Source organism: Brienomyrus brachyistius, chromosome 20 (assembly GCF_023856365.1).
Source record: "Brienomyrus brachyistius isolate T26 chromosome 20, BBRACH_0.4, whole genome shotgun sequence".
Classification (NCBI taxonomy): Eukaryota; Metazoa; Chordata; class Actinopteri; order Osteoglossiformes; family Mormyridae; genus Brienomyrus; species Brienomyrus brachyistius.
The window spans coordinates 19,367,442-19,380,871 of record NC_064552.1 but is presented as its reverse complement, the minus strand read 5'-3'; the positions used below and the strand labels follow the sequence as shown (position 1 = coordinate 19,380,871).

The window sequence follows — 13,430 nt, the reverse complement described above, 5'->3', positions numbered from 1 at the left end:
TCTGCTGCTTTCTTCCGCTTCCTGCTCACCATTTTCCGGCTCTTCTGGACCCTGCTGCAGGTTGGGTCTCGGGGGGGATGCTACTTCACCTGGTAAAACTCTCCTCACCTGCTGGAGTCACACGCTTCAGTGTGTCAACAGTGCTGCCACAGCCCCTACTGTACTGAGTCATCTGTCACTTTTTTCCAATACAAGTAGGCAGGTCACTCTGAAGACACTTGCCCCAACCTGTACCCCCTAAGCCATTCAGACCTTTAGGGTGTCTTTTGGGTCAGTGTCGCTGGCTGCCTTGCATACCTATTACATACAGCTCAGCAGAGCACCTGGACCAACTGTTGGTGTTTGGGAAGGAGTAGAGTGGAGACCTGATAGGTAGGGCTGAGCTCTTTGCTATAACCAAGTGTTCTCTAGTCCAGTCTTCAGGGACCTGCAGACAGTCCACATTTTTAGTCCTACTGGGAACTGGGAGGAAGAAAAAACATGGACTGTTTGACAGGGAGCTGGGAGGGAGCAAAAATGTGGACCGTACTTGGGCCCCAAGGACTGGAATGGGAAATGCTGCGAGCTTAAGCTATGGCTGTGATGTTGGTACTCATTCCTACATCTAGTACTCCCTTCTGACATGTTAATTTAGTACTTTGGAAAGAAAAATATATAGATGTACTATTCTATGAGGTGTGCTGAACCCATTAAAGCTGGGTCGTATTGATGATCTGCATGATCCTGTATGCTGCATGCAGTGCAATAGCGCCCTCGTGGGGATTGGTTAGAGTACGCACAAGTGGATTCCATGGAATGAAATGTAACCCTGCGAGCACTATTACTGCATAACAAATCACAGTAAGCATTCAGAAGGTGAAGTGTGTACCATTTTATTTACAAAATTTACTTAAGCTATTACATCATGCTATATCAGCAAAAAAGGGAGGTTCCCCAAAACCAGCTTGTAAAAAGCAAATTAAACGACTTCTAAAAGGGAGAAAAGGTTAAATATCAGTAAAAAAAAAATCAATCTTCACAGCTGCCATCGTTTTCCCTCTAGATGAGGTCAGCAACTAAAGGAAGGCAAAAAAAAAAAATCAGGTAATCAGTGACTCATGGCTGTAAAATACTGTAAAACATCCCCGGGCTGCCATACTAACCCATCAACTGCTGGCAATTGGCAAGCAGGCACTGACATTAAAAATTACTTCAGAAATTCTACTTCGCAAGTTAAATTTTTAAAATACCAAATACATATCCAAGTATTCCACCCATCCACCCATAAAGGGCTAGTGAATCATGTGAAAGATGACCGGATCGCGTAGAATGCGAGTATGACTTGTTACCATTCATGGGCATTTCGTCGATCTGCGTTGAGTAGTACTGCTCAATGTCACGGAGGATGCGGATGTCATCGTTCTTCACAAAGTTAATGGCGACACCTTTGCGGCCATAGCGACCTGAGCGGCCGATTCTGCGGAGAGCGGAGGGAGAGAATGAGCAGCTGAATACAGCGTACTTAAGGAACGCCGTGAACCGCACAAGGTATACAGACATCCAAACACAGGACCTGCTCAACAACCAAGGGATGAGGTACCTGTGAATATACAACTCTCTGTTGTTGGGCAGGTCGTAGTTGATGATTAGAGACACCTGTGGGACATCCAGACCTCTGGCCCACACGTCTGTGGAGATGAGGACACGGCTGCGGGAGATAGACAACCACATGAGGGGTTAACCGAGGTCATCCTCCCGGTGGTTATTTTGCAAACATGCAGACCAGTCCTGTCATTTATTTACGGAGTACATTCTAAGTTTATGTCAAACAATTATCTTGCTTTTTAAAGCCATTACACTGATACACACATCAATAAAATCACAAAAATCCCTCACTGACTCACCTGGCTCCAGATCTGAACTCCTTCATGATGGAGTCTCTCTCTTTCTGAGGCATGTCTCCATGCATGGACGATACTGTGAAATTGGCCTCTCTCATCTTCTCAGTGAGCCAGTCCACCTGCAGAGGAAGGCCAAGCACTTGTGATGCAGTGGTCTCGAACCCCTATTCTGGGTTAATTAAAGCCAATGCCGCACTTCCAAGATCTATAAATCCAGCACATATAAATCCTTATTTCACTTAAATGCTGTCCTCGCAAACCAACCTTCCTCTTGGTGTTGCAGAAGATGACGGCCTGCGTGATGGTCAGCGTATCGTAGAGATCACAGAGGGTGTCGAACTTCCACTCTTCCCGTTCCACAGCCACAAAGAACTGCTTGATCCCTTCCAGTGTCAACTCATCACTGAAGGCACAAGGGTGAGAGCGTCAGACTGGGAGAGCAAAGGTCATGCTATGCCTAAGATGATAAATAATGTGGTCTGTCACTACCAGTCCAGATCAGCCTTTAAAATGAGACTGACTGCTCTGATGAACTGGCTTCCTCCCCCAAGACACCACAGTGGACAGACACAGAGGACTGACGACTGGACGGATACATACCGCTTCACCAGGATGCGGATGGGGTCGGTCATGAACTTGTTGGTCATCTCCAGGATTTCGTGGGGCAGTGTGGCGCTGATGAGGCACACCTGCGTGGCAGGGGGCAGGTAGCGGTATACGTCGTAGATCTGCTCTTTGAAACCTGTAGGAAGATGGTTGAAGTTCAGAAAGAGACAGGGAGCAGCAGGGACTAGTGGTGCGCAGGGTCCCATCGGAGAGCGGTACCTTTGTTCAGCATCTCGTCCGCTTCATCAAGAACGAGCATCTTGATGGCCCGAGTCCTCAGACTGCGCCTGCGGATCATGTCTGAGGAGAAACACAGGAGTCAGCACATGGAAGGAGCCCACGGTCACACTACTGGCTGCTCAGAGGAAGGCCCCTCACCGAACACACGGCCCGGGGTCCCGGCCACCACGTGCTGTCCGTAATCCAGCTTCCTGATGTCTTCCCCCACATTGGTGCCACCGATACAGGCGTGACACTGTACATTCATGAAGTCACCAAGGGCCAGAAGCACCTGAGGAGCGAGATCAGGAAGTGAACCACCTGCTTTAGTGTGTGATGACCATGGCATGAAGGACTGCATTTTTGCCAGTGACATTGTTAGTCTTAGCCATAAAAGTATTTAACATAACTTAATAAAGGATCTAATTTCAAAACTATCGATATAGTTACAGACATACCTTCTGGATTTGCCCGGCTAGCTCTCTGGTTGGTGCCAAAATCAGTGCTTGGGTTTCACGGACCTGTGACAAATGTATATAACGTACATATACTTACGGAGACATTTCGTTCAGAAAGTAACCCCAACCTCAAATTCACAACATAAAAAATCTAATATGGAATCAATCACTCATAAATTAAGACAGATTTTTCTTTAAAAAAAAGAAAAAAGGATCCAATAGATATGAAATACACCCAAATGAATACCTGCAATAGAGCCTTCTATCTGTGAGTATGACTCTTAAATATACTATATAAATACACCCGCCTTACCTGAATGTCCAAGCACTGAAGCACCGAAATACAGAACGTGGCCGTCTTTCCTGTGCCAGACTGAGACCTGCAATGATGAATCGGTAGCACTGTAAATATTTCACAGGTGTAAAACCTGGTTATACCATGTTTTAATGGAAGATGTAGTAGAGTAACTTACTGAGCGATCACGTCTCTGCCTTTGATGATCTGTTTGATGGCACGCTGCTGGATAGCCGACGGCTTCTCAAAGCCTAGAAACAATCGTGAATTCAGACAAATCGCACTACGGCTGATTCAGGAAAAACATACAGTCCTCATTAACTCAAAACATGTAATCTCGCTGGAATCGACGAGCACCGGAAAACGTTTAGTGTTTCGGCCGATCTAGCCGGAACAGAAGATCGCAAGCATTAGCCTCTTAGTCATATTACAAGACCCGTAAGTTAATTGGGTTTGGGGGTCAGAACAATGTACGAATACACACAATGAAACTACCCACGTTACAAAAAGGCCACAGAAAACTATATTCGCTATATTGGTCAGGCAACCGCATTGGGTGCACGCTGGACGCCATTTTTCCCTTTAGGCAAGTAGCTAATTACATCATCCGTGCTAATTCAGATAGAATTTTAACTAAAACCAAAGCCAAAGCCAACGAGCTCTATAGTTAATTGGAGTGACTGATATTCCGATAACTAAAGCTTCCAGGTTCCCGCGACGGGCCTAGCTAACGCGCCTAGCTAACGCCGCTCACCGTAGCCGTATATCCCGCGGAGCAGGTCCTCTCGCAGGCCCATCGTGTCAAACGTCGGGGTAACGTCGACCTCTTCGCTTGTCTCGAATTCCACTTTGGTCATGTCTTCGTCTTTGAGGAGCCGTTTCCTTACAGGTACCGGGGCCGCAGCCATGGCTATCACGTATGTTATATAAACCACGAAGGGAAAAACTAGAGCAGCCGAAAGCGCAGCAAGCAACAATATGCTGGAGCTAGAGAGGAATGAACGGCCTGCGTCGCGATTGTCACGTGGCAGGTGACGCTGCCGACGTCACGTTAGAACGCGAGGCTCCGAAGCGATTGAACGACTACTGAATGCAATCTTCCGTTGTCATGGTTATAACAAAGCATTTTTCAAAGGAATAAAATAATTTCGCGTTGGGAAGACTATGTTGTAAACCAAGCAAACTTTTTCATGAAGCTTATTTGATACATCTGGCAGTTGCTCCTACTGTAATATATCTGAGTAGCTTTGAAGGTGGCAAAATCCTTTAGATTTGTATTATGCATTTACATTTAACCTATGTAAAATCTGCCTTAAATTTGCCATAGGAACAGTATGTTAGAAACTCAGTAAACTTTTTTCGACACTTATTTGATATATCTGCCACTAGTTTCTGTTTAAGCTTGGTTACTGGAATGTGTGTAAGTAGGTATGAAGCCGGCAGAATTCTTTTTGTTTTATGCATCCATTTAATGTGCATGAAACGCGAACATTTCGTGTTTGTGGCATCCAGAAAAAAAATGTTTTGATCAGTTATTTCGGAAATGCAATTCTATTTTATGTTGTTGTTCAACAGTTCAGAATATTAATGAGAAAGTATTTGAACATCCGTTTTTATTATTTGCATTATTATTTCCATTTTATTATTGTTTTATTTCCATACACAATGGACTTTTTTGAGGTCTGAGTGGAAGGTGGCGTTGTCCAGTAAATTGTTCCCTTTTATCATTTTCCGTTGTGACCTTTTTAAAGATTTTTTTTAATACATTTTGTGCAGTTCTCGTAGTTATTCATTTTGGATGTTTCATTTAAAAGAAGGAAAACTGTATAAGAAAATACATTTTAAATATATTAGGTATGAAATTCTTAATTTCTCAATCACTATCATTAGCATCTTTTGTAAGATAAATACCAAGGTACTTGACAGCAGATTTTATTTTATGCTTCTGTCGGCATCCTGCTGTAGGAAGCCATCCGGTAACACTTGTTCAGACCGTCGTAGTCCGGATACATTAGGGGGAAAAAACAATTTAATCCAGCACCTTGAGAATTTGTTCATGATTTTTAAGAATAAGAGTAGTGCCATCTGCAAATTTGATTGTATTTAATCAAATACATTTAGTTTTTAGATATCCGAGTTTCTCATTAAAATGGATATTGATTCAGCTATACAGTGAAAAAGAGGGATCCTTATTTTAATTTCGATCCTGGGAGAGCTACCACTTAGTAACATTTTTAGTAACAAAATAGTACAAAGCTATGTTGTATCTCTGTATAGGCCAGAGATCTCAAACTCAAATTGGCTGGGGGCCATTGCTGTGACTGATATTTCATAGGAGGGCCATTTTACCATTCAAGCACAACATTTCTGGAAATTTACTTTAATTGCTGAGTTGTTAACTTTCTTTTACATTACATTACTAACATATTTCTGTTATACTTAAAAATATAAACAGCAGTGTCTGTGTATTATGTTATATATTTTTTACTTTTTAATTAACAGTTACCTACTTTATTTTAACTTTTACTTAACAAAACTATTCTGAACAAAGAACCTTACACTGAACAAATGCAATACATTTGCAAACTATGCTATTTCTTGCCAGACACCTGGCAGCGCTTTCGCTCACACAACTGCGCCACATTGGCCCTGATGGTGTTCACAGTTGAAACCCTTAGTACAGCTTCAAGATGAGCATCACTAAGCCTGGACCTGAACTTGCATTTGTTAAAGTTCATAGCTGAGAAAAGCTTCTCACACAGATATGTGCTTCCAAAAAGGCACATTAACCCACTGAACACTTTGGACAGCTCTGGGAAGCGTGGAGGTAATTCTCTCAAAAACTGTGCAGTCTTGTCTGCATTTCCCTGTGCCTCTCTGAATTTAGTTTTAGCTCACTGTTGCACTGCAAGTCAATAAGTTCCATTTGCAACAAATTTGGGACACTCTCCACATCAGCTGGGAAGGGGTCTGCAAACAGCTGGAAAGTGTCACGGTGTGCCTTGAAGTCTGCAAAACGCTTATCAAATTCCTGAAGTAGGCTTTCAACAGCAGATGCATATTCATCACCATTGAATGCTATGCCCTCCTCCACAAGAGATCTGCATGTTGTGAAATGACTGAGGTTTTTTGCAGAAAACTGAGTTTTCCACAATCTTAATTTTGTGGAGAAGACTTTCACACTTTCATACGCTGCTGTGATAAGCTGACCAGGGCCCTGGAGCTTCAGGTTAAGGATGTTCAGTTCCTGTGTAATGTCCACTAGGAATGCAAGGTCCATGACCCATTTAGGATCATCAAATTCAGGAACATCTATTCTGCCATCTTCCATGAATCTCTTCACCTCTGTTCTTAGCTCAAAAAATCTCTTCAAGACATTTCCCCTGCTGAGCCAGCGCACCTCAGTGAAGTAAAGTACATCGCCATATGTTGCCTCAATTTCTTCTAAAAAGGCACGAAACTGGAGGTGCTGTAAACTCCTTGACCTGATGTAATTGATGCATTTTAGGACAACAGACATGACATGTTCATATTTCAAGCATTTGCTGCACAGTGCCTGTTGGTGTATAATGCAGTGCAGAACAACCGCTGGATCTGCATGTTCCTCTTCTAACTTTTTTTGCACCAGCGCCACCAGTCCATTTTTTTTTACCTGTCATAGACGGGGCGCCATCGGTAGTAATGCCTATTAGTCTGTTCCAAGGTAAACCAGCGCGTTCAATCGCATCGCCCAAATGCTGAAATATATCTTTGGCTGTTGTCCGGCCGTGCATTGGACACAAACTCAGCAATTCTTCTGTCACCTCAAACTTTTCATTAATACCCCTGACGAAAACTAGCTGAGCATTGTCAGTTTTGTCTGTGCTTTCGTCAAGCGCCACAGAGTATGCAGTGAAAACCCCCGCTTTTACCGCGTAGCTGATCATAAATGTCACTCGATAATTCAGTAATCCGCTATGCCACTATATTTGCCGATAAAGAGAGATTGTTGAACATGTTCTTCTTTTACATAAAATATCAGCTACCTTCAACATACAGTCCTTCATAAACTGCCCTTCAGTGAATGGCTTTCCTGCTTTAGCGATCATCTCACTCACCACATAACTCGCTTCAACTGCAGCATCAGCATCCTTTTTGGCTTTGTAGAAAAGAGTTTGCTGGGACGTTAGCTCTCTCTGCAACTGGGGGGCTCGTTTTTTTCTTTCGTCTTCCTGGTACTTCTCATACTGGTCTCCATGTTTAGTAGAGTAATGACGCTTGAGATTGTATTCCTTTAGAACGGCAACTTTTTCTTTGCATATTAGACAGGTGGCATTTCCATTAAACTCCACAAAAAAATACTGCAGTGTCCATCTTTCCTGAAACTGTCTGTGTTCATCATCCACTTTCCCTTTCGGTTTGGAATAAGACATTTTCGTTCACAGCCAAACAAAAATAAACTGCTAAAGCCCCGAAACTAGCTCTCTTCTTAGCATGTCTGCTGGCACACGTAGGTTTTTTACGCTATCACCGTATTCATTTTTTTAACCGTGTTTTTGTTTGTGTTGTTTTTGTATATTGAATGAGTAGTTTAAATTGCTATATAATAACTACAAAAATGATAATTAATATCAATATTAAATATTGTTAATTAATATTTTGCGGGTCGGATTGCGTTATATTTTTCACGTCAGTTGCGGGCCGGAGGGAGGGGGAGGGAGGGCCGTAAATGGCCCGCGGGTCGGCAGTTTGAGACCCCTGGTATAGGCCCTGTACAGTACAGTATTACGAAATTTCTCCCCAAACCAAATAAATGTTTGTTTAACATGTTCGTCGTGAAATGCAATGCTATAAAAATAAATGTGTGCTTCATAGTGTCGAAAGCTTTTGAAAAATTAAGAAATAATATAAAGGCTCTATCATCTATTAAGTTACTATAATCAATCAAATCTTGTACTAAGCCAGGGGTCGGAAACCTTTTTAAAGCAAAGAGACGTTTTTTCCTAAATGTCTGACCCACGATTTACACAAAGTAGCAATGGGTAGAGAATGGGGTTTGAGATACAATTTTTAAAATGCGATATGGGTATATATGCATTTAACACAAAAAGAAAAGTTCAAGTACTTACAAGATAGGAGTCCCAATAAACTTTGAAGCCTACATCCAATCTCAGGTACTAAAGAATACTCAGGGAAGCGCACCATTTGCCCAGAAACGTCATAGAGAATGACTTTGAGGAAGATGTAAATGATGCAGTTAAGACATCACAGAAGCGCGCGACGGACCGCCTCATTGACATATAGCTAAAGAAATATGGAACGGAAAAATAATAGTATTAACCGACTAATAAATCATTTATCTTTACTAAAGTATTATTATAATAGGATAAGACATGAAAACGTGAATGCGCCCGTCGTTCTTAGAAGAGCCACAGTCACGTGGTCAAAGAGCCGCTTGTGGCTCGTGAGCCTCAGGTTGCCGACCTCTGGCCTACAATATACGTTTTTGGAGACTGCGCATCTTTAGAAACTAGCGCCACAGGGTCTTAGTGGGCAAAGATATATTACATCCGTAATGGTTTAGCACTACCATTAAGAATAAATGGGGAGGTGCATTTAGCTATCAGGCTCTAAAAATTCCCCATTCATTCTTTAAGGTTTTTCGTAATGTTTTTTTTCCATGGTTTTTATTTCCAAACTTCCAAACTTTACTTCCAAATTAACCAATCAGTGGCAGAGTTTACAGGTCTGTTAGAAATAACCACAATGGTATGAGAATTCAAATGAGAATTATCATGTTGAAATCAATAGGAGCGCATTTAGCTAACCGGTCCTAAACAGTCCCCCATTCATTCCGTATGGTAGTGCTAAAGCACTACAGATGTAATATATTTTTGCCCACTAAGACCTCGTGGCGCTGTTGCAAGTTTTTAAAGACGCAGCGTTTCTGAAAACTTGTATTCTAGGGACAAACTTATGTGGAGAAGAGACGAGTCACCAGCTTCTCGCTTCGGTTATTTACACTTAGTGTTCATCTATCAAAGGTAAGACATGTTGTCTTGGGATCGCCAGATGTTCTCATAACAGATCGCTTATGGGAATATTATCGCTCGCAACTATTTCACTTGTTTGATGAGAGATAACTGAACGACTTTTGTCTCTCGTACATGTTTGCTGTAATTACGTGCTAAATAATAAGAACCGTCTGTGGACCATGCGCTGTTTTCCATGTTTGCCATATACAAGCAGTCCGATGGTATATAAAATTTTCTTTTCCAGTTTAGCTCACTGGTTAGAAAAGATCAATTGAGTTTTAGTTCAAGAGTAGGGCCCCGTGAGGAGCAGCCCGACTGCTATGTGAGGAGCTCCATTAGAGGCGGCATGGTGGTGCAGTGGTCAGCACTGTTACTTCACACCTCTGGGACCCAGGTTCGAGTCTCCACCTGGGTTACATGTGTGGGGAGTTTGCATGTTCTCCCCATGTCGTCGTGGGGTTTCCTCCGGTTTCCCCCCACAGTCCAAAAACATGCTGAGGCTAATTGGAGTTGCTAAATTGCCCGTAGGTGTGTATGTGAGAGTGAATGGTGTGTGAGTGTGCCCTGGGTTGTTCCCTGCCTCGTGCCCATTGCTTCCGGGATAGACCCCCCGCGACCCAGTAGAATAAGCGGTTTGGGAAATGGATGGATGGATAATGAATGAACATTATTTCACAATGTGTGTAGTTTTTATGTTGTTATATGATAACTACTGTCATGTATCTGACAGTAATTTTGTGTCACCAGTTGGCTAGTATCGCTCACTTGGTAAGATGCTGACATTAGGTTTTTGGCATAGCTTATGTTTCTGAGGTTTGTTGTAAAATGACACACGGAATAATGAAGGGACATGATTGTTTTTATATTCGTGTGTATGGTTTTCATGTCATAACATTAAAAAATATTATTAGTCCGTTTCTGACAAACTTGTGTTGATCAGTGACCTGAGCATCGCTGGCTTAGTAGATCATTGTCTGTCTGACCAATTATAAACTGCACTGACCAGAAGAACTTGAGTATTGATAGCATCACAGGCGGAACCATAAATAATTTAATAACATTTTTTTTCTTTTAGTCATTTAAAAATATATTTATAATACATTATATTGCATTCATAAAGCATTATATACAGGGCTATATTTATAAAAAGGCATTACATATTACCATGTTTATTATGCATTATGACTACCTTATGAATGGTAGATACCTTTATAATACAGTACAAAGCATCCTTAATGCTTATACTGACCATTACAATGCATTATGAAGGTTTCTATAGTGCATTATCTATAGTGCATTCATAATGCATAATACACATGGCTATAATGCATTATGCCTTTTTGTAAATATTTATCCTTGTTTTAATATACAATATAGTGTAGTAATTTGCTATCTTTAAAGTAGCAGCATTCATCCAATACATTTGGTATAAACTACAAAATAATTTTAAATTTACAGTTGCAATTAATTTTCAATGTTTTCACATATCTCACATTTAATGAAATCTCACATTTGAAATATTTGATAACTAATGTACATCAACAATCCTTTGTAAGATATTAATGATAATTAAGCACATTTTGACAAACACGGGAACACCTGAAAAAAAAATAGTAAACTTGTAGCAAGTTACTGGCAAACTGGTGTAGTAATTTATTATGTTCAGAGTAGCAGCATTCATCCAATAAATCTGGTATGAACCTCAAGTATCTGCAATACTTTCCACTCACATATCTCATATTTTATAATACCTCAAGGCGTATTCGAACCGTATCTCTCGTGGATTTTGAACAACACAGATGAAGCAAAAAAAGCTTCCCTCTGATTGGATGGTTTTCTGTTACCGCTATTCGCAATTAGAGAATAGTTTAGCTAAACGGCCCTAAACCGTTTCCCATTCATTCTCTATGGTAGTGCTAAAGCACTACGGATGTAATATATTTTTGGCCACTACGACATTGCAGCGCTACGCCATTGTGGCGCTAGTTTCTAAAGCCGCGCAGTCTCTGGAAACTTTTATTCTAAGATACATTCTGTGGAAAAAAGGTTAGACGCGTACGTTGCTTGACATAAATGTGAAACTACGGGATGAATTTATAGTTATCCTGTAAGGTGTTTTTAAAAGAGCTCACGTTATTGTTCGCTGCCAAATCGCTAGTTTCGCGTGATTAAACTGCCTGGCTTCTCTCTCTGTCTCTCCCTTGGTCCGGGGAGAGATCGTTCGGTCTTAGAATTTTGTCCCTAGAATAAAAGTTTTTAGAGACTGCGCGTCTTTCGAATATCGGAACAGCGCCACAAAGTCGTAGTGGCCGAAAATATATTACATCCGTAGTGGTTTAGCACTACCATAGAGAATGAATGGAGAATTTTTTAGAAGCGTTTAGCTAAATACGCCCTCTATCGCTTGCATTGGTGGTTCAGTGGTAGAATTCTCGCCTGCCACGCGGGAGGCCCGGGTTCGATTCCCGGCCAATGCAACCCTTTTCCCGTTGATTAGGAGTCGGTGCTCTCTCCGAATACTTGCACTGCAGTAAGGCCATCAACACCACGAACCGGTTTAACCCAACCGTCGCTCTTTCCTGTTTGTGGCCTTGTAACTGTCTCATAGTAAAGGTGCCAGATTTGATTATTCGGTTTGCTTCTAAAAAAACTTTTCCGAATCATTATCCCGTGTAGTACTGACGGTACTATTGTTTTCTTCACTGCTGCACATAAACACTACTTAGCTGATATCAGGAGACATACACCATAATAACATGGCATATCCATATGTCGATGAATCAAAATGAAAAACACTTGTAAATAACCTAGACTGGAGTACTTCGTGATTTTCTTATCTAGACAAAAATGCCATTATACCGCCATGAAGTGAGCATCATGGAGGGATGCCAGTCGATCGTATCTAGGGCACACTGTAATACACACAATCACGCTCTGCGGGCGACTAAGAAGCGCCGCTATCGATCAAAAACGCGAGAAGTCATTCTGTGTATCACTTTTCCGTGTCATTTCCCAATCGCCATTCATTTCAACATGATAATTCTCGTTTGAATTCTCATAACATCGTGGTTATTTCTAACAGACCTGAAAACTCTGCCACTGATTGGTTAGTATGAGTAAAGTTTGGGGGAATAAAAACCATGGACAAAATCATTATGAAAAAGCACCGGCTCCTAATCCACAAAAAAAGAGTGATATATTGGCCGGGAATCGAACCCGCACCAAGGGAGAGATAGAGAGAAGCCAGGCAGTTTACTCACGCGAAACTAGCGAATTAGCAGCGAACAATAACGTGAGCTCTTTTAAAAATACCTTACGAGATAATTGTAAATTCATCCCGTAGTTTCACATTTATTCCAAACAACGTACGCGTCTAACCTTTTTTCCACAGAATATATCTTCCAGAGACTGCGCGGCTTTAGAAACTATCGCCACAATGGCGTAACGCTGCAATGTCGTAGTGGCCAAAAATATATTACATCCGTAGTGCTTTAGCACTACCATAGAGAATGAATGGGAAACGGTTTAGGGCCGTTTAGCTAAACTATTCTCTAATTGCGAATAGCTGTAACAGAAAACCATCCAATCAGAGGGAAGTTTTTTTTTGCTTCATCTGTGTTCAAAATCCACGAGAGATACGGTTCGAATACGCCTTGAGGTATTATAAAATATGAGATATGTGAGTGGAAAGTATTGCAGATACTTGAGGTTCATACCAGATTTATTGGATGAATGCTGCTACTCTGAACATAATAAATTACTTTACCAGATTGCCAGTAACTTGCTACAAGTTTACTAATTGTTTCGGGTATTCCCTTGTTTGTCAGTGTGCTTAATTATCTAATACCTTACAAAGGACTGTTGATGTACTGCGTAAATGATCAAAATGATCAAGTGTAAGATTTCATTAAATATGAAATATTTGAAAGCATTTAAAATTAATTGCAACTGTAAATGT

The 13,430-nt window shown here is 41.3% G+C and overlaps 1 protein-coding gene and 1 non-coding gene across 2 annotated transcripts; one reads left to right on the top strand and one right to left on the bottom strand.

The window, feature by feature from the left end:
- Positions 1-851: 851 nt before the first annotated feature.
- eif4a3 (eukaryotic translation initiation factor 4A3) lies at positions 852-4,494 on the bottom strand. Its single transcript, XM_048987934.1, has 12 exons — positions 4,213-4,494; positions 3,637-3,709; positions 3,477-3,543; positions 3,164-3,226; positions 2,865-2,997; positions 2,706-2,786; positions 2,481-2,622; positions 2,145-2,283; positions 1,884-1,999; positions 1,580-1,687; positions 1,329-1,456; positions 852-1,055 (listed from the first exon to the last, which is right to left on the bottom strand). The coding sequence occupies exons 1-12, from the start codon at positions 4,364-4,366 to the stop codon at positions 1,039-1,041; spliced, it is 1,221 nt and encodes a 406-aa protein (XP_048843891.1). The 5' UTR covers positions 4,367-4,494; the 3' UTR covers positions 852-1,038.
- Positions 4,495-11,878: 7,384 nt separating this feature from the next.
- trnag-gcc (transfer RNA glycine (anticodon GCC)) lies at positions 11,879-11,949 on the top strand. The gene has a single exon. It is a non-coding gene; the product is annotated as a tRNA-Gly (tRNA).
- The last annotated feature ends 1,481 nt before the right edge of the window (positions 11,950-13,430 follow it).

Bases quoted from the DNA above. Each gene is read 5' to 3' on its own strand.
- eif4a3 (XM_048987934.1), bottom strand. From the start codon at position 4,366: ATGGCTGCGGCCCCGGTACCTGTAAGGAAACGGCTCCTCAAAGACGAA. The intron at 2,998-3,163 runs GTATGTCTGTAA...CTCGCTCCTCAG, and splicing joins TAGCCGGGCAAATCCAGAAG to GTGCTTCTGGCCCTTGGTGA. The intron at 2,623-2,705 runs GTACCGCTCTCC...ATCTTCCTACAG, and splicing joins GGACGAGATGCTGAACAAAG to GTTTCAAAGAGCAGATCTAC.